This window comes from Salarias fasciatus, chromosome 4, assembly GCF_902148845.1.
Source record: "Salarias fasciatus chromosome 4, fSalaFa1.1, whole genome shotgun sequence".
Classification (NCBI taxonomy): domain Eukaryota; kingdom Metazoa; phylum Chordata; class Actinopteri; order Blenniiformes; family Blenniidae; genus Salarias; species Salarias fasciatus.
Window position 1 is genome coordinate 8,951,957 of NC_043748.1, and position 21,375 is coordinate 8,973,331.

General features: G+C 42.1%; 3 protein-coding genes across 5 annotated transcripts; all 3 read right to left on the minus strand.

The window, feature by feature from the left end:
- Positions 1-697: 697 nt before the first annotated feature.
- Positions 698-3,621, minus strand: alyref (Aly/REF export factor). Its single transcript, XM_030090585.1, has 6 exons — positions 3,265-3,621; positions 1,795-1,953; positions 1,571-1,718; positions 1,393-1,456; positions 1,115-1,313; positions 698-1,031 (listed from the first exon to the last, which is right to left on the minus strand). The coding sequence occupies exons 1-6, from the start codon at positions 3,499-3,501 to the stop codon at positions 1,017-1,019; spliced, it is 822 nt and encodes a 273-aa protein (XP_029946445.1). The 5' UTR covers positions 3,502-3,621; the 3' UTR covers positions 698-1,016.
- Positions 3,622-5,278: 1,657 nt separating this feature from the next.
- Positions 5,279-8,102, minus strand: mcrip1 (MAPK regulated corepressor interacting protein 1). 3 transcript variants are annotated; one of them, XM_030090589.1, is made up of 5 exons: positions 7,981-8,102; positions 7,284-7,377; positions 6,971-7,089; positions 6,133-6,237; positions 5,279-6,014 (listed from the first exon to the last, which is right to left on the minus strand). In XM_030090589.1, the coding sequence occupies exons 2-5, from the start codon at positions 7,289-7,291 to the stop codon at positions 5,950-5,952; spliced, it is 297 nt and encodes a 98-aa protein (XP_029946449.1). In that variant the 5' UTR covers positions 7,292-7,377; positions 7,981-8,102; the 3' UTR covers positions 5,279-5,949. The 3 variants fall into 3 exon arrangements, with proteins under 3 accessions (XP_029946449.1, XP_029946450.1, XP_029946451.1); XM_030090590.1 differs by having other exon boundaries at positions 7,284-7,324; positions 7,981-8,092; XM_030090591.1 differs by lacking the exon at positions 7,284-7,377 and having other exon boundaries at positions 7,981-8,090.
- A 927-nt stretch (positions 8,103-9,029) lies between these two features.
- On the minus strand, positions 9,030-13,140 carry ppp1r27a (protein phosphatase 1, regulatory subunit 27a). Its single transcript, XM_030090586.1, has 3 exons — positions 11,112-13,140; positions 10,843-10,993; positions 9,030-10,446 (listed from the first exon to the last, which is right to left on the minus strand). The coding sequence occupies exons 1-3, from the start codon at positions 11,545-11,547 to the stop codon at positions 10,326-10,328; spliced, it is 708 nt and encodes a 235-aa protein (XP_029946446.1). The 5' UTR covers positions 11,548-13,140; the 3' UTR covers positions 9,030-10,325.
- Positions 13,141-21,375: the final 8,235 nt, after the last annotated feature.

Here is a 21,375-nt window from a genome sequence, read left to right on the forward strand (position 1 = left end):
AATGGTCATCGAAGTGCAAATATTTGCGTTACAATATCTTATTTCATGGTCACTTTGTGTTGAACCACAAAATTTGCTGCCCCGTTGCTTCAACTGGCGATACTTTCTCCTCCATTCATGAAAACTGTAGGGATTACCGTTTCATAGGTGTGGCGGGGGGATACGAAACAAACCTCGGAGAATTGAGGGTGTTGTGGGTGAGTGTGGGTGTTGCAGGACAGTCCACTGTTAGGTGTAGGGCGACCTCTAGTGGTTGAGCTGCGGTAGTGTAGACCGCTGTCTCATTCAGGGATCTTCCACCCTGTGTGGCTTAAAATGTAACCACATGGTTTAAAATGCGATTCATCAAAACGCTGTATTATGTAATGTGTACTTCAAAACTGAAGCTGGTTTCCACCTTATTCTATTCATATAGACCCATGTGAGTAACATGTAGCCAAACTAAAGGTCCACACATTGAAACCTTATACTCTCCCCATCCACAATCAAATTTTCTTCGAACAATATTCATTCATCCAAAATTTACAAAATCAATCTGATAACTTTCACATGGCAGCTTCTACGCATCCAGTTCATGTCTTTTGTGAAACTACAATCTTTAATATTCACTTTTCAGACTCTAGAAGAATACATATTTCAGTCAACCAAAAATGATAAACACCTCAACAGAATATAAACAAAACAAAAACACAGTTCATTTGGTTAATATGCACTGCAGGTTTTTTTTTATTTTTTATTACAAGTTCGTTTACTACAGGGTAAAGGGAAGAATTGGGAAAACCCAAGTCAATAACCAACAGCCAAAACCATTTTCATCAAAAGGAAAAAAAAAACAAAACAAAACAAAAAAGAGAAAAAAAACTGGTAAAAAACACTTTGGAGCATTTAAAAGAATAGGTCAATACAATTTCAATCACATCAGAAGACAACCATGTGTAAAATATTCTGCACATTTGTAACAACCACCCTTCTGTGCAGACAGGAAGGGACGACAACCCAGGAGAAGTTGATATCTTTTAGCTGGTGTCCATCTGAAAGAAACCAAGAGGAACATTAGAGCACTGGAAGATTAAGGGGATTAATTGAGGACAGTTGGGTCAGTATTTACACATACCCTGGCATTGTAGGCATCTAACTGTGCATCAAGCTCCTCTGCTGACAACTGTTGCTTGCTAGTTCCACCACGGCCTCCTCTTCCCCTGCCCCGGAGACCGCCGGCGCCACGGCCCCCACGGCCTCTCTGCATGCCTCCGAAGGGCCCGCCACGACTTCTGTTCATGCCCATCCCCATGCCTCCGCCCCCTCTGTTCAGACTGAAAATACAGGGAAGGGTCACCAATGGTGGACAACACCGATAACACATTTTGAACAAAATCATCAACATCTACTCACCCCTGTATAGGTCGCCTCTGTGTGTCAATCTGTGATGTGACGAGCTGTATGTTCATGGGCCGCCCTGATGAGATGGAAAACGAATTTCAACACTCAGACAGCAACCCAATGACTTAACATAAGTCAACAAAAGTCAAATCAAAGTTTGTACGAATGTGGCAAGAAGAAAGAGTATTACCATCCAGCGGGATGCCATTGTACTGTTTCATGGCCTTAAGTGCATCTGCCCTCCTTTCAAAATGGACATCTGCAGTTCCCAAACTTCTTCCTGATCGGTCATAGTGAACGGCGGCTTTTTTCAGTGTCCCAAATTCAGCGAAGAGTTCCTTGGGAAAAAAAAAAAAATTGCGTCAGCATACCCAGAACATAAACTCAAGACGGGTATGAGGAGGTTCAAAGTACCTGGATGTCAGCATCTGAGACCCCAAAGTCGAGATTGGAGACAAGGAGCTTTCCTCCAGTTTCCACACCAGCTCCTCCACCGCCTCCAGCAGCACCATTGAAGCCGCCGTAACCATTGTCGAACATGTCATGCTGCCACTTATCGGGGAGCTGTTTCGGCTGCAACAGATGAAAGAGAACGCACCTGCTGACTTCAGGATCCCCTTGCCTCTGTCAATCACAGAGTCCACACGCCGGGTGTTGGGGCAAGCAGGGGCTCCACTTCCAACAGAGGCCAGGGTGCTGAGCTTCCCCAAGAGGCTCCCCAAAGTTCCCTGCCCACCCCATCACAACAAGCAGGGGGAATCGATCCAGACAGAAGACAGACACAAAACAGCTACAAAAGCAAGGGGATGCGACCTCTACATACACATATTGAATATGCTACACATTACAAGCCTAACAGCATGATGTTAAAATTTAATTTATGCCATATCAACTAAAAATTGAGCAAAAGTCATTTATTACCCCAATCCCACCCTCAATCACTATGCTAAGCCCTCAACAACTCCCCAGGCTAGCTAAAAATTGCCCATTGTTCTCTTGCCATCTGCGCCTCCAGATCTGATCCTCGGGTACACAGGGGGTCACCATCTGAAGCAGCGTAGCCTCCAGCGATGCACCATGTTTCCTGGCCCGCCCAAGAGTTCTTTACAAAGCCACGAAGGGGCCTTTCATGAAGGGGGGGAAGTGTCCATAAGATGTTGTGGATGGCAATAAATAAAGGGGGGAGCTCGCTCCCCTCTACGAGCGTGGATTATCTCAGCGTCCATTTTGAGACCACGCCATTTTGACGGGGGCTTTGTTTGGCTCGTATAGATTATCGTTCACACTTAACGTGTGAGGATTTGCCTTATCTGAAAATTATGATGGGCAGGGGGTAGAAGTCCACTGATCCTTCCACGAAGCAGCGGCCACGCCGGGTAGAGAAGCGCCGAGCGGCGCTCCCGCCAGCCTCTCCGGGACAAAAGGCCGCCTGGTCGCTGCGCTCGGGCTTGAAACAAAAACTACGCTCCCAAAAAATAGTGAAAAATGATTCTCGGGCAGGGCTTCTCGACGAGGTGGCATCCTTTTCTCATCATCAAACTGATAAATCGCCTTTTTGACCGTGGGCGACAAATTGTAATCTAAGGCGCACGATTCAAAATGGCGCCGACGTGGCTAATACATTCACTCTCTCCAAGAGGCCTCTTCTTCAGAAACGATGCAACACAAATGGGTCGTGGGAGAAGGGACACACTATGCATACAATTTCCATTCTGCTTAACCACCAACTACAGAGCTCTCCTTCGAGGAAAACTCGGCGGTCAGCGCCATTTATATCGTTTGACTTAGCAAGCTGGCTAGAGGATTAGCTAGCAAGCCTAGCGGTGAACAGAAGGATGTTACCCAGGCATTTTCAGCTTTGCCGAGGGGTTTCCTTTCTCATACCCTGCTGTAAGGCGTTGGTCTGCCTCTACCGCGGTTCAGGTTCTGTCGGTTCCTCATGGGGCCGGATCCGCCGCCACGGCCTCCAAATCCTCCGCCGAGTCCGAGACGCCCGGGGCCTCCACCGCGGCCGCCGCCTGGACCTCCGCGGCCTCGGCCTCTTCCACCGCGGCCTCCGCCTCTCTGCTGCCTGTTCTGTTTGATAATGTCGTCTAAGGACATATCCATTTTATCTGTCATTCTGCTGCTCCGATAATGCTAAACTGTGAACGAAATGTAAGAATACGCCCTAGCCTCGGCTGGTCTCCCTTCAAGTGCTCTGAGCTCTGTTCCCACGACGGCGGCACAAACACAATGCAGAGACGAGCGATACTCGCAGGATATGCGCGAGCGTCGATTAGCATAATCACTACGTCACCGACGTCGTAACGTAATCACCGATTCAATTCAGCTTTATTTGTATAGCGCCAAAAACAATGCAATCATTTCCAGGCAATTTTACGGAGAAAACCCAACAGTTCCACACGAGAGCAAGCATAAAGGAAAAAAAACTCCATTTTAAAAGAAAGAAACTTGCGCTGAACCAGACTCAGAGGTGGTGGCTTTCTGTTATTGTCATGTAAGTCTTTTTCATACAAATGTCCAGTGAACTGGGTTCTGCCTGTTACGAAATATAAAAGCGGTAATAATAAAAGCTGGTCAGGCAAATTGAAAATGAGGCAGTCAAAGACTAATCCGGAAAAAAATTCTTACATCACATCTTGCTTTTTTCTGGTATCTCCAGCATTCTTGTCTTCCACCTCATAATATCTCTGAAGATAATTTCACAAGTTCTCATAACAAGACATGTAAGTACAAGTGGCCTCAAAATGATGGATGTCTTCCCAATAGTATGAACTCGGTCCCAAAAGTTCAGCTGAAACTTCACTGAGTATTAAGTGTAGCCACATATAGCATCAGGATGTGAGCACTTACAACTTTTTAAATAAAGATGTAATACAAACGTGGGATATTGCAAAGTTATAATTAGATACAGGTCAACTTTAGGCAAAAGTCATTAGCCTGAAAATTCAGATTGTAACTTCAAACCAGTAGAAATATGAATTTAATCTGGAACATCTGACATTTCTCCTCTATTTTGACTAGGAGCTATTCTTCTTAGGTTTGCGAGGGTCCTGTTTTATTGCATATATTTTTCCATCATGGTACTTTAATCCTGATTTCATTTCTTACATCTCTAGAGAGCACACTCTTTGTCTTAGGACTTCAAAAAGTATATTTGTTTTTTCTTTGTAAGAACTGATTTGGGTAAATTACCCAACACTTGTGGTTTAAATATATAATAATTTTCTTTGGTTGGAATTGATTGATTCAACACAGAATCTTATGTAAGAGGAAATGTGTGTCACACAGTGCATTTAGGTCTGCTACTCTATCATAAAAATGGATGTAAACCTGTTTCCTTTACATTATTTAAATGCAGATGTGAAGCTATACTCTCCATGAAGAAGTATTTGTGGTCCTCATCATGCTAGAGGATGTTGTGTGCAGCAGAATTTTATCCACAGCATCTCCAGACTCTGTCATGTCTGCCACATGTGCTCCGTGTGAACCTGCTTTCATCGGTCACGAGAAAGGGGCACCAGTGGTGTATTTCTCAGGTTTGGAGTTCTCTCTGGCTGCATGCTGCCGGCATGTATGCACATTGAGACTTAATCATGCAACCCTCATGGAGTCTGTTTCTGACAGTTTGAGCTGAAACATGCACAGTCTGGTCTGCTGGAGTTTATTCTGAAGTGTTCTGGCAATGCTCCTGCTTTTCCTCCTTGTGCAAAGAGGCAGATAGCAATCACACTAAAGGGTTGTTCCCTACTATTGCTGATTATGTGTTCGCTCCTCCTGTTAGAGCAGTGAGAACACAAGACACTATCCTTTGTCAAATTTATGAGGCTTCCTTTGAAAGAATCCTATTAATAATACATCAGATTCATATAGGTGGGATGGAGACACGCAGGAGTACTGTAAAAGTATTTTATTCAACATTTTGTTTCAAGCCAAGGGGAGGAGGGAGATAAACCAGGGGCAGCATACTCAGGGGTGTGGGTTATACTTATTTAAGTCCTTCCGATGGGCAAGAAAATGTATAATAAAAACAATGGCCTTTAAGTTTGTGTTTTGGCTTTTAAAACTTGCCCGTATGGTCTGTATCCAATGTGGCCATTCATTTACTTCTACAATTTGTTGATCTAGCTTCCAAAATGAACAAAAAAATAAAAGTCAGCCCTTTCACATTTTCCTCCGAAGCCATAGAAGAAGTAGTAGTAGAATTGTATTAAGACTGCAGTCTTTTGTGTCCTGTTGAGAAACAGTTTGTACCTCGGCACTGGATGTCAGGAAGTCCACATAACGAATGTACATGTGTTTCGTGGCTTATAAAAAACATGAACCACAAGAGAGGCGCTCTTGTGCTCCATGAAATCCCAGTTCTTTTCCTCTTAGACATTTGCAGAGGGTAATGTAAGAGATGGGGTTTGCTATGGTCCAGAGTTCAGAAATGAGTTTTGCATTCTGTGTTAGACAAGCCAACAGGACTAACTTTCGGGCTGACAAAGGGCTGATGGAGGAAAAGTTCTTGAGGATAGTAGATGGAAAAAAAAGAAAACCCTGGTGGGATCATGATGAAAAAGACTAGGACTTCTTTGAGTCCTGTGTGTTGCGTTTTTTGAGGTCACTCAGGTCTACCGGTGTGAAAGCTGTAAGAATGAACACAAACACACACAAACACACGTTATCTACAGAGTATTCAAATTATTCAGTCTTTTGGTGTAACACAGCAAAAAGCTATTACTACTATATTACAGAGGAACTCACAATGTAGGTTAGGGTTTGGGTTCTTCTCCACATACTCCTGTGGTCCACGATCATTACGTTCACTATTTTGTGGTGATTTCATGTCCCGGACCACACACTGCCAGGCTGCAACGAATGAAGATGACATCTCAAATATTACATTCAGTCAGTCCTCCACTAATGGCATGGCAAGACACAAACACACTGAATATTGAACTGATTAAATACTGAACTTATTAAGTAACTGAAAGTAAGACAGGGGTAGATTAAATCCAAATGTCACTGCGTCCAAGACTGTGTTATTAAACTCCAAACTTCACTTTTCCTTCTCTCTCGCACTCCTTATTTTTCTAAATCAATTCACGAACTGCAGATGTGCTTTCATGAAACAGCCCTCAGAAATGACTGGATTCAAACTAAGGCGCTGCTTTTGTTCATTGATTTAAATAATCGCTGGCACATTGTTTGAAGTTATTAACAAACACCATCTGGTATAAGAAAAGCAAGGAATGATATTTTCACAGGACTACAACAAAAAATGAAGAAATCGATCTCTATAACTTTTTTTCTGTATGATTGTTTGCAGAAATGTGTATTACACCTTTATAGAGTTAGATCTGACGTTAATTCAAATGTTCTTGCATACTGCCCAGAGGATCATGGCACTTTTCATTGATTAGAGAAGCTCAAGATAACAATGACATGAAATGATGAAAAAAAATGTTAACTAGATGTGTGCATGATTAGTGACAAGAAGATTTTAACATATGAAATGCTAAATAGTTTAAAAGATAAAAGCTACAGCAGATACTGAAGATTATGCTTTCCTCAGATTACATGAAGTGATTGAGGTACTTACTATCGTGTATAAAGCGCACATTTTCTTCATGTGCTGGGGTAAAGAGCTCCCCACTGTTAGTAGGGGATCGAGGGCTTGATGTCCGCTTGTAACTGTTCACCATCCTGGGAGCTGATGAGCTTCATAAACATACAAGCATCCAAATCAGTGGCACAGCAGGCAGTCATCACTTCAAACAGTTCTTTCCATTGTTTACTCCAAGTTACACATGAATTCTGTGCCTCAGGGTCAAAGCATGCATACCTAAAACTGCATAAATGTATCCTATTTCAAATGATTTATCAGCACTTAGGAGTGGTGATTTCATTCAGACCTGGTCATTCTGTTTGCAGTCTGTACTCGCTCTTCGCTCCTCTGTGGTGAGTGGATTTGACAGAAGCAACGGTTTAGAAGTCCCCAGCTGAATTCTAACAATAAACAGCAACAACTTGTGCATCACAACGTGATCTCAGAAAATCAGTTCCACCATTGCACTAACACTAACTGTACGACGCAGTAAATGCTTCGTTATCTACCGGCGAAATTCTTGCTAGCAACCTTGTAATGATCACCCACATCCACTTGTGAGTTCAGTTAACACCGATCTTAATAAAATAAGTACTTTATATGAAACTAAGGTGCACTGTGTAGAAGTAACACATACAGACGTACAGTACCAAGAAGCTTTGTTTACGTTCAGATTTCATCTGCTTTATGTTAGCAGCAACCAGCAGACAAAAACGTGCTTATCCTTAGCGATTCTCAAGAACAATAATCAGGTTCTGAACAGAATCTGATCCCTTTTGTTCTCCTCCCTATAGCTCTATCTAAGTAACGACAGTTTCATACAGATATTTTATATCGCTAACTTTAGCCGCGTAGCCCGCTAGCTGTGGGTTTACATTGTCTAGTAGCGCTAGCTAAAAACAGCTACTATTTCGTTCGTACAACGTGTTATTAATAGACACTTTTGCTACAGTAGGAATATTTAAGAGCTGTTTTATATAAAGGCTATAACTTAATCAACAAACCTTTGTGTATTGGCTCCTTATAATGTCTTTATTCACAGACTAAACGCCGTAAATGCTGGCTAAAACGTTGCCAATGCCAACCAATCATTTCCGGGAAAACAGCCGGAAGCGGAAGTAGTTCCCCACGAAACAAAAACAAAACAAAACAAGCTTATTTATTATTATTATTATTATTATTATTATTATTATTATTATTATTATTATTATTATTATTATTATGAGAGTTTTTCACCCCTCTCTAAAAAAACACATTAAAAAAAATGTAAGACAGTTGGCAATGTGCTTCTGCTAACATATGGAGATTTCTTTTTCTATCTGTCACATCCTGTGTAAAAATATTTGTGAAATGGTTTTAATTCTCAAGTACAATGACAGATGAAATGCAGTAAAAGCTCAATAATGCCAGATTTTGAGAGCAAACTCCGTCAAAAAGCTGCAATCACTTCATCACTGGCAGGAATATTGTTAATGCACATTCACATTTTTCAGGGGTCTTCACAACAGATCTTCATCCCTGATCCTATCCCCTGCTTCCTCTTCTGTCCCACTATGTCCATGTCCTCTTTCACTGCCTCAACAAATTGTCTCACAATCATCCTCTTCTCCTCCTACCAGCTCCATCTCTAACATACTTTGTCCAAAATATCTGCCATCTTGCCTCGGCATCTTTATTACTTCATTCAAGCCTTGAAATGAAAAGATTTGTCAAACTCAATAAACGTGTGATTGTGAAGTGGTAGATTGATGAGTGTAATTGAGGATAACATCATTATTTTACAGACCTTGCAGGTTAAAATCACTTGTTAGAATAAATTAATGGAAATAAATATGCTAGTAAAATTTATGACAACAACAATGACATTGAGCTGTGAAAGAATTGGTCTGAAATGCGGAGCTTAACAAACAAGTGGGCTTACTTATATGGCATCTCACCTGCTGAAAACTTGCAAGAGAGGTTATCAAGATGAGTAAGTAGAATGAAAGCAACAGGAGTAATTCCTAATTTCACACACCAGTGAAGGTATGCTGTGATATGATAGTGGTATTGACACCGCTCACATCTTGTGCTTGGCTTGTTCAGACATCGTAGGTCAGTGCAGCATTCGTACTAAGCCCAGAGTCCTTTATGTTATGCAAGACTTGGCACTCTGTGTGATACGGGATGAGTGTTAACTTTTCTGTACTGTGATAGTATTTTAATGTTTTGCCTTCAGGCCAGGATAACATACTAGGGCAGAGGTTTAAAATATGTAGTCCACAGGCCGACATCGTCCCTTCAGAGGGTCCATCCTAGAATGTGGGCTGACTTTGTCGAGTGTAAAAATTCCAACAACAACATGAACTTGTTCTTTAACAAAAAAGACACTATTTGATATGCATTCACAGGTAATGCCTATTTGCTCTGTAGATAGTGTCAACATCTTAAAAAAAGCAAAAATGAACTTGACACCATTGTAATGGTGCATTGATCTGTATTTTTGATCACAAAGGCAACAAGGTAACGGTCAGTCCCAGCAAACCTGGGGGGATTCCATGGTTCATGGGCAGTGTAAACAGTGTCCATGGTTTGAAGAAACCACACCAAGTGAGTCCTTCATATTTATTAAAAAGATTTCTTTATTTATGAAAATGTACAAAAATAGTTTTGAACATAAAATTCATAAGACTTTCATTGCTGGCATTAAAGCTATAGAAAACAAAAGTGATCCAATAGGGAAAATACTGCAATGGAACTCATACAAAATAAACTCTCTATGTTTTCACTGTTGGTTTTGTGATGAAGAACCTCTTTCTGCCCAGCAGGGAGGATACTGAACTCGTTCTGGGTAATTCAGTCCTGTCAGCCAAAAACTTTGAAATATAAAATAAATATACGAGTATAGTAATTTATAATGCGCCTTGACAAAAACATGAATGGTAAAATACACACTCTGCTTTTCTCTGAGATGGTAAATTAATATGAACAGTATGTTTACAAGTGAAGATTTGGATGATTTAAATGTATTTCACATGGCAGATGGACATTTCTAACACTGATGGGTGATAAAATACACAAATGCACAAAATGAAGCAAAATATATTGATATTAGAAGAAAAAAATCCACCAGAAAATGCTTAATAAAAGATCAACATGAAGATATAATAGAAAAACAATAATGTTGGAGCAGTTCGTGCTACTCTCTTCAAATCGAAAATGAGCAGAATCTTGCCTCTCTGGATCAAGCTGTGGCAGAAAAGCTTGTTGTGGTATTGTTTTCTCTTCTTTCTCTTTATGGCATCTCATTCATTTTTATATATATAAAAAAATCTTTGTGGTTGTTCTCTTTGGAGTCCAAGGGATCCAATCACACGCAGCCGGTCTCGAACAGTTTGACGAGCTCTGTGCAGTCTGGGTCGATGAGGTCCGCAGGCTTCTCTCCGTTCTCATTCTCTGCCTCTGTGCTGGCTCCCATTGACAGCAAATAACTGAGAGGAGGAAAAAAAAAAAAAGAAAAAAAAAGAAGTACCATCAAATGAATGAGAAATCCCCAAAAACAAATATCTGTATTTGATATTTATTTTGTGCAGCTATTTCTGAAGAATTGTTGCTCTCACAACAGAATGCTTGTTGCAAATCCTTCACTTCAGTTTAAACTCGTCTTCTCGTTGTTGGACATACACGGGTAATATTCACACAATGATGAATTTTGTATTCCCTGTGTTATATTTTTTTAGAGCTCAGGCTGCAGTTAAGTCACTCTTATTGATCTTTGATGGATGTTTCAAGAGAGCAATATTTACAGAGGATGTACTGATTCCGTGTTTCCAAACGCTGTCCCATGTTTAAATAGTCGTGTCTTTGATTCAGAAGTGGCGCATTACCTGGCTATTTCTGGGTATCCATCACTGCAGGCCATGTGAAGCGGCGTCCAGCCATCCTCATCTCTCTGATGGACGTCGGCTCCATATTTCACCAGCAGCTTCACCACTTCCAGGTTCCCTGTCAGCACAGCTTCATGTAGCGCTGCCATACCTGAAATATCGATTCAATAAATCCTTACTACAGTTTCTTTTATGGCCAGTTCCATGTGGGAGTTAAAAACTGACGACTACTAGTTGAATAATAAAGAAGTTGTGGTGACTGTGCTCACCTGAGTGGAAAAGTGTATCCACGCGAACTTTTCTTGCTCTCATGAATCGGCCGATTTGCTCTAAATCCCCTCGTCTAACGATATCCTGGAAGATGATGTCATTGGGGAAGTGCACAGTTCTCTTTGCAGGTGCGACAGGTATGACAGGTGCAGGATTTTCCCGTGCTTGTGTGCGCTGTGTTGCACTGTAGCGGGACCCCTTGCTGTACGACGGCGTGTAGGCTGACGTTGATTTGTAGGTGGATGTGTGATATGACGGGGTGTAATATGTCGTGCTGTACTGGGTCGGAGTGTACTTGGACACCGATGAGTATGTGGACGTGTACGCGGACGGCGTGTAGTGTGAGGGGGTGTAATGGGTGGGAGTGTGGTACGTCGGTGTGTACTGCGAACTGCGTGTGTATGACGACACTGGCACATGGTAGTTGTACTTCATCCCTGCAGCGCTGCAATGCCTCTGTCTCCCCCCGTACACGCTCAGTTCAGGAGGAGGTAGGTGGGAAATCCAAGGGAACACAACAATCCAATGGAAGAGCAGTATCCTTTGCTCTAGGTCTTTTTTTTGTCCTCTGTATCCTTAAAGTTTCTCGCTCCAGAAGCTCCTGTTGATACCGGATTGCACAGGCAGGTTTCAAATCCTTCGCTTCGCTTCAGTGTTCAAATTCCCTCCTTTCAGGTTGTCTGCACAACTCTGTCCTGCTGGCTGATTATTTCCTTTCCCCCAGTTTGCCGTTATTGCTTGTACAGTACATTTGCTGGAGAGGAGAGCTGCTGAATGATGGGGCCAGTGAGAGAGGATCCCTATATACCCTCTGTACTGCTATTTTAAGGCCTAATATCCAGTGACTTCTGCTTAGAAATGAGCAGCCCCCACTGAGCACCTCCCACAGTATAGTCACATGCCCACTGATGCAGTACACACCCCTAGATCATAAAAATGTTGACAACCAAAATGTTCTCATTGAGAAACAACTGCTACCATGTAAACATTTCACAATTTTCTTAAGGATAAGGCAGAACAGAGTCACAATATAAACTGGAGCACAAAAGCAGACAATGCTTGAAGCAAACTTTATTTCCCATTTTCAGCCATTAAAGACCTGCCACTTCTCTGTGAATCAGGACTGGATTGTGTTATGTGTTAATGGATTGAAAAACAAAAGCAAGTAGCAATGCCACATGATCTGATTTCAAAATACTAGATATTTCTCTTGGTTCTTGACGCTCCTTCGTCATTCCGTGTTATATTTCATGGCCCACAGTTTCATCATGTGACACATCGCTGTGTGACCAGATAGAACAGTACAACTCTCCCAGGAATTATATGACCAAAGAGGTCACACTACTACTTGTAATCTCTAACCTCAAATGCCACTGAAGAGTCACACGGTGGCCAGAAATGACATGAGCGGCCCTCAGCTTTTACCATACAATCCAGCAGATACCAACAAGTCTGGACACGTCTCCAGCTGTGTTGTTTTTTTCGTCGCCTCTACGAGTTGATAAAATATGTTTGTATATATTTTTTTGACACTGATATTGGAGACTGCAGAAAGACACATTTTTCTCCCAGCGTGACTCGTGAATGTGGTTGTAACACAGTGGAGCCAGCTGTCCTCAGACAGACCCCGTAGAAGGCAGAGCTGGTTAGAACTGGTTCACAAAAATCTTTGGAAGCAGACTTGGGTATTTCACAGAGGCTGCCAGTCTAACAGGGGATCTGGCCTTGCTGCTGTCCTCAGGTTTTTGTTTCTCAAGCCACTTGAAGTGAGACCCCCTCCCTTTTAGATTCCCATCTGACTTCCTCCAACACATTGCTCCATTCCTTTTGTTTGGCAGCCTCCCTTTTTAAAGATACTATCATCTGTTGGCCCACTTTCCACCACTTATTCATGACCATGCCATCATGTATCAACAGTTTCAGTGAATGCAGGCATAGAAAACATACAGAAAACAGTTCTTATGATGCTGATCACAATTTATGTCCACATATATTCAAGCATTCCCAGTTTTGATGGTTAGCCAATCAGAAAAGGAAACCATTTGATCGCAGCAGATAATAATCAAGTTAGTTGTGTCATGTTAGGAGTTGATCCCAGCTTTAAATGTCTCTAAACAGGGCAGCGGGCGAAGGTGGATCAGGGGTAACGGCCAGCCAAATTCAAGTGGTGAGCATTTGAATGCTTGAGGGATAGACTCTTAGAACCAGCTGTCAGGTTTCAGGGTCTTTATTTTATGTATTATTTATTTATTTTTTGGCTTTGGGGGCTTTCAGGGGTGTCTCGAAGAGGGCTTGCTCCCTCCAGCTGCTCCTGCTCTGCTGCAGGTTCCCTCACAGGGTGGAAGGTGTTTGTTTGTAACAGTCCAATCTTGGACATAAGCCAGAGAGAGCGAGGTCTCACATGTTACGACTCCTTGCTATACTTAGTGTGAGGCTGCCATTCCCTTACCTACCTGCCCTTTAGGCTGCCTGTTATGATCAGTCGAATAACCAAGAAGTCAGAGTTGAAAACATTCAGGTGTTCAAAACACGGCCAACAACAACAGAGGCTGCCTAAAAAAAGGATTCAGAGCTTTCACCTCTGCCGGGTGTCATCAGCTGCCTTCATATCACGTTCTGTTTGCTCTCAGTGATCCAAGTGTTTGTTGTTATACACTGTATATTCTTCATAAAATCAAAGCATCCTCAGTTCTAGTCCACTTGGGGCCTTTCTTTGTGGAGTTTGCATTGCCATCCTGTGCAAGTGTCCAATGACTTTATTTCAGTATTTTCCCATTAAAATTTAACCGCTTTCTCCCCAGAACGAATTCATCATTTTTGTTCAATTTAGTCTACAGAGAATTAAACACAATCTGCAGACGAAAAATATGATAAGAAAACGTGTGCTGAAATATTTGTTAGAGCTGAATGTTTTTCTGTTTGGCCAAAACACTAAGCACAAAAGAACCACGCACCCCATTATGCATACCCCCTGCTGTAATTTCTTTATTTTATTTTATTAATCCATTGATATGACAGTCCCAGTGTCAACGAAGCCACCAGAACGCAACTGGAAATAAGCCACATTCGATCATTTGCTCTTGTCTTGCTCGACTCTCACCTTAGCCTCACAACTTTCAGTCTTTTAATATAAATCAGGAATTGGAAACCTTTGTGATACACAGCACTCCCTCAAAACCCCATTTACAGACACCTAAACTCTTTATTTGAAGTCCTCAAAAGAAGAAAATGTATTTGTCCGTTTTGACTTTCTGCTGTTTCACTTGCTGCAGCGTCCGGATGCTTTCGGCTATTCAGAGACAAACCTTTCAGGGGGACTCACGCTGAAGCCAAAAGAACAACAATTTTAATAACGAGCTGTCATAGAGGCTTATCAGTAGGCTATACATGTTACAAAAAGGCCGGCGACACATTCTTTGACGCCCTGGCTCACGTGATGTAGGTAAGGCTGGATGTGACTTTTACTTCTAAAAATAAGGGCTGTGAAGCGTCCTGTCTGTCGATGACATGGAATGAATGCAGGCCATCAGGCGCACAAACACCGCTGTGCAAAACAGGGATGCCTTCTTATGATCACATCTCGTTTGAACACTTCATGCATTTGGACACTGTGTCACAACTTAAAAGGTTTACAAATTACAAACAGTGGTAGGTCACAGTAAGTCACTTCATAAAAACAGTCCCACGTCAGGCCTTTTCCCAGAAACCACCCCGCTCGCTGGGGCCCGTCCAGTCCCATGGGTGACAACAGCAGCGGCGGTGTTACTTTTCATTGAAAGCAGCGTGTAAACATCACCTGGATGACCGGGTGGGGATTAGTGTGTGTCTGGGTCCATGCAGACCCACTGGGAGACGCTCATCAGGGCTGCAAAGTGTCCGGTTGCTGCACGAGCACTGCACAGAAAGTGGGAAACTAAATCAGGAGCTCGTAATCCACCGTCGTTCAGTGAGAAAGAGGGACTCTGTCTGATGCCCTCTGCACTGGAGATGGCTCCATGTTGGGAAACTCCAACAACAGGCCAAAGTAAAACTTCTTGTCAGCTCTTTATGATTTAAATAGACTCATATCCAGTCTCAGATTCTGAAAAATAACCTTTGCTACACATTTGCTTAAATTTGTTCGAGTAGATGTGATTCCAAACTGGGCGCAGCTCTGTTTCCAGCAATAAATTTAGTTTCTCCATTGTCTTCTACTTCATTTTAATGGATATAAACCGATTTAATAATGAACATATGCACATGATTTGAGATTCATTTCATAATAAAAAGTCATAGGGAAGACTCCTGTCTGATAAGATGGTGTGGTGGTTAACACTTTTGCCTTATACCCAGTACTGCGTGTCCTCACTTTGAGTCCAGGTAAAGCTTGGAAGCTTTTCTTTGTGGAGTTTTCATGTTCTTCCTGTGCATGCATGGGTTTTATCCAGGTACTCTGGCTCCTTTCCACAGTAACAAAAATATGCATTTAAGGCAAATTAGCTATTCTGAACTTTTCACTGATGCATGTGAGTGTGTGCGCCTGGTTGTGTCTTGGTATGTGTATAGAATCGATCAAAGTATGATGAAATATCTTCAGACCTAAAACAGTCTATAAAAGAAGAAACATGTTGTCATTTCTATCATCATGATCGGTTTTTATAACCACAACGCAATTAAACGGTTTTCAGATAACCGATGTAGCAGCAGAAAAACTGCCAAATCTGAGGGATATGTCACTTTAGAGCAGGAATATAGCCACACTATAACATTACAGCCGAGTTAATGTGAGATCAATAAAGCTTTAAATGAGAGTGCTTCTTCTTTTCGCCCTCTCAGCAGTGCAAGCTCTCCTGTCTAATTGTTCTTTAATTGTAATCAAACGGAAGCCGAGTATAGCCCCTCATTTATCCCTGAAAGCTTATTCTATTGAGCGTCGTGAATCCTCATGAGCCTGAAAATCGCGGGATCAAGTGGAGTGAGAGGAATTCACAACCAGAGGAGTCTTCCCACCCAGCCAAGTCAGCCCATTGGGCAAGTCGGCCACAAGTAAATTGAGCCGTTTGCTGTTGAAAAGGAGCTGAACGCTCGTCTGGCCCCACATACATGGCATCGCCCTCGTGCTCCCCATGCCTCTGGATTCTTAAGTTGCCAAAGCCCCACAGTCATGAGCTCATAGTTTCCACGGGAAATAGCCAATATTCATTAGAACTGACTCTATGCCTTTTCTTGATTCCACAATATTCAAATATTATGGATGAAACGCTTGTGAATATTTTCTTTGCTTCTTTTTTGAAATTGAAAAAAAAAAAAAAAATCGAACTTTTCATTGTAATTCTTCATAAATTCATCCAGTCAGTACTTTCAGAAGCAAGTCGTTATTGATCAAATCAAAAAGAAAAAAAAATCATAATCTGATTGCTCAACTTTATGCCATAAACATTAACTCAGTTTTGAGTTTATTGGTGGAGATCAACTCTTAATCGTTCCAATATGCTAGAGTGGGTCTTTTAACTGCGTTTTGCGGTAATGAAATAAAAGTCACTCACTAACTTTTTAAATGGGAACAGACATCTGTTGATGATGGAAAAAAATCTATCCAGATTTATTCTTGAAAATGTGATTCACATGACGGGGTGTGTTTCAGCTGCTCCCTTTTGGCAGCGCCACATCCGACCATGTGTGATACGGCAGAATTTTTAGACTGGATATCCTTCCTGACACGACCCGGGCAAGGGTCCTGCTCAGCGGCGGCTCATCTGCACTGGGAGTCAAACTGGGAAATCCCCAGTTACAAGATTACTGCGCCATCAGCTACAGGACAATAATAAATGAGTCTATCATTCAACTCTGAAAGCAGACCGCTGGTTAATTTGTTCTTTAGTGTCACGCATTTATAAACCATTAGGTTGATATCATAAAAGTAGGCCTAAGCAGCGACAGGTGCAGACTGGAGGAGGTGAAGGACTAAAGCTGCACCAAAGAAAAGCAACAGATGAGGCCGTGCTGGACGAGCACAAGAAATGGTGGAACATTTAAACGGCAACACTTCCCAACTGTGAATGTCTTCACATAAACACTCTTAATATTTTCCAGCCAGTGACCTCTGCGACCCGAAATTAAAATACTTCCCGTACTGCTGCAAATAAATCGTCCCATGAGGGGCGAGGGCAAAACTTTTTTAGGCAGTTTCAGATCTGCACGTCACCCAGGGGTCCAAAGTGAGAGAAGTGATGATAAATCAGATACGAAACGGGCTGCTTCATTAAGGGATGCTGTTGCTGACATTGTATGAGGAGCGCAGCCCTGCAGGGAGGAACAAACAGTAAACAGGCGCTGCAGCTGTCTCGGACACGGCGAGAGCATGGGGGCTCCGACAGGAGCAGCACAGGGGCCGAGCGCTTCTGTGAGGATTGGGTTACCTCCGCTGAAGCCGGCGTTCATGGAAAAGGAGGTCAGGGGTCAAACGTTTTGCATACGTGTGTCTAATTTTTTGATACATGATTGCACAATGAGGATTTCAAACTACGAATCCCCCCCAACCTCCTTTTCCCGCTCTGACCAGGTTACAGTGAATCGATTTCAAGGATTTGAGAAAGCTTAAACAATTACAAGTGGAGGACATCAAACAGGTGGACTCACTGGATGTAACCTTTACTCAGGACACAAAGGACAATACAGCGTTTCGCTCTCACGTAACTGAATAACCTGGATGTGCTCTTGGATTTGCAAAATGAAAATAAAACACGTAACATGCATACGGTGGTCATGCCATATGTAAGATATTTTTCTTTCTTTATTCCAAATGATCATTATGTAAAGACCCTATTATGTCACCCATGCCTCATGAAGCCCTTCTGTAGCATTAAGAGGTTAATAGGTTTTAAGCACAAACCTGGTCTGTGTTCTCCAGGGTAATATCTACCATGACTCCTTAATAAGCTTTGTAGCAGGAATAAAAATGGCCCACTTGAGATCATCTCTCTGATAAATTACTCTAAATGTAGCTATTTATTTTAAAAAGTTAATTAGTTCAAAGATATGCCTTTTGAAATGTGGTCAGGCCTACTGGAAACACCAGCTCACAGTTAAATGAGCTTTATTCCTCCTTGAGGAATCAGACTGAGATGTGCTATTCACACATTATAGCTAAATAAGCTTGGTTTAACTTAAAAAAAGAGAAATGTAAGCAACCTTTAATTCAATATACAGTATGGTGAAACAAACCCATAAAACACACACACACACACACACACACACACACACACACACACACACACACACACACACACACACACACACACACACACAGTCTTGTATTTCTATCCTTGTGGGGACCGTCCATTGACTCCCATTCATGTCTAGCCCCTAACCCTGACCCTTACCCTAACCCTAACCCACACCACAACAAAGCCTAACCCTAAAGAAATGTTTTTGCACTTTTACTTTTTTCAGTAACAACAACATGGTCAAGAAAACACTGTTTCTCCTCCTTAGGACCGGAAAAAGGTCCCAACAAGGCACGTCGTTTCACGTTTTGCTATCCTTGTGGGGACATTTGGCCCCAACAAGGATAGAAATACGAGAACACACACACACACACACACACACACACACACACACACACACACACACACACACACACACACACACACACACACACACACACACACACACACACTAATTAAACACGTCTCAGCTCACTAATCTTCACCATTCCCTCCTTTTATTTTCCATGTAGAGAAACTGAACTGAATGAACCTGTTGATTTATTGTGTAAGAGAAAAAGTCTGCTATGGTTCCATTTTTGACTGTGAACATGGTCAGACGGAAAATGTTCTCTTTGATGATACCCGTTCAATCATGTGGATTTTTTTTTAAATCATTAACACTACCAGGCATGCAGTCATGTCTCGCGGTGATGAAACTGACTCTGGATTTATAACGGCGCAACTGCAAATGCATCATGACTGTGAGAACAGTGGGCTATTTTAAAAACAATATGGTTCAATGCTGAAGTTATTATAGCATTTTATAGATGTGAAATAACCATTTTTGAAGTAGAAACTTAAAATTTACAAACGTTTTCAGGTAATACGCGTTATTCAATTTTAAAAAAATTTTTTTTTACCACAGCATATAACTTTTACCCCCTTCAAGGTGTCTGTCTAGCTGCTCTCTTTTTAAAGGGCTCATCGTATCATTCCAGCTTGCGGTGACTTAACCGGTTTCATTATGTTACAACAGAGAGTCTGACTCCATTACCTCACACTCAACGTTAGGACTAAGCCAATACTTTGTTCGATGTATTTTGTTTCTATATTTTAGACACAGATTCTTTACTTTGATTTACATGTTTAAAAAAAAAAGAAGCAATTATTTGATAATCGAATTTTGAAATTGATTTAATCGATTAAACAATACTTTTGAATATCCATCAGGACATTTCATGGATTACAGACCTTGAACAATAACAGCAACGGTGAAACAGCATAGAAAATACAAGAGAGCGCCCAGTAGCTGAATGTAAAGAGCGTGGCAGCTGAAAGTGAGCCGGACTGATGAGCCAGCAGATTCACCACAGCAACACATTCCAACACTCAGGGCTTGTTTCTTTTTTTTAAATTTTTTTAAAGTCAAGAGTTTAAAACAATATTTCTACATGAATTCATTTTACACACATAAAACTGTTGCTATTTCCAGAAGATGTGACTGTTACAGGGGCATTCATTAGCTGGCTAAGTTAAGATGACTGACTTACTATATCGTCCATATATACTGCTGGTGTCGTTTCATCATGCTTTGCACTGTTGGTTAACCCATTCATAAAACAATGGAAGCAAGTGCATGCAAGGTGCACAAACACTTTTAGAAGCAACATGAGCAAACACAAGGACATCGGGAGATGAACCTCCAGCTTTGGAATTGGAAGACGACTACCTCTATAAAACAGAACGTCGATGTTGCACTATGAATAGTTTGGACTGTCAGAGAGGACGGCATGTTATGATTGGAACCATCTGTGATAGAAAATCAAGGATTTATTTAGCTCTAAACTTTTCAGTCTCTTCTTGTCCTTGACAGCGTGGCCACATCACGTATTCATATTCGACTGACAAAAGAGTCACTCAGATTTTACCATTTTTTATTTTAGAGCTACTTGCCTCTTTAACCTTCACAATTTAATAAAACTAGATCTTTTAAAAATTAAAAGTGGGATAAGAAATTAGTTTGTAATTGGTTATCAGCCATTGCAAAGGAAAAATTAGTGGTTACCGGATTAATTTGGAAAAGTCGATTTCAGTGCGTCACTGATGGAAAGTACTGTAAATACATAATATCTGGTGTCATCTCAATATCACTTTGCATGATGAAGGAAGATGAGGTCTGCACAATGACCGCATCGCTGCATCGGCGGGCCATAAACAGCGCTGGCTTCATAAGGCCAGGTCAAATACAGAATATTCCCAGAATGCATTTCACAGGGGTCATTATGCTAATTTTAGCTCAGCAGCCAATGGCGGTCCAGGAGTTGTGCTCCAGATACAGGAGGCGCGGGATCCGGTTACGCGGCGAGACACGCACGGCGTACGTGCGGCCGTGGGAGACGGCGGGCCGCAGGGCTGTTTGGGCCGACTGATCTATCGCTCCTGACATATGCGTGTACAGCCAAGCTCTTTGAGTTACAACACTGAAGACTCTGTTGATCATGTGACAGCGTTACCCCCCGGGGGGGGCGTTGCGAGGCATGCCTCCTCGCAATAGCGGTCCTATATGGCCTCACACATCATAACTTTGGGAACAGTAGTAAATCCAACCTGACACAGCTTAGCATCTAAAGGCAGCGCAGCACCACCCATGGTCAAAGTCCTCTCGTCTGAAGAGACTGGGAGGAATGCAACCCAAGCGTCCTCCTATTTTTGGGCGGCTTCACACACAGTTTTGCTGCAAACGCTCAGGCTGAATTAGGGACTGGGGTGATGTTGTAGTTTTGACTCTTCATCAAGTTATTGATGTATGATTGCGGTTAACTCACACTGGATATTCACATAACACGGTATCAGCTCCTGTGTGTCTGATAACCGCAGCACAGAATACGCTGCTCCCGCCTTTCAAGTCCAACATCCTGGTTAAGTAACACGATTAATAAACCATGAGTCGACTGAGGCGTGTTTCCATCCTCAGAGCCGGAGTGAACTTTCATTCTGGCAGCCCGGAGCTGAAGCCATATCATTCATAGATGCCTGGGTGAACCCCACCGCAGAGGCCAAGATCATTCGGCGTATA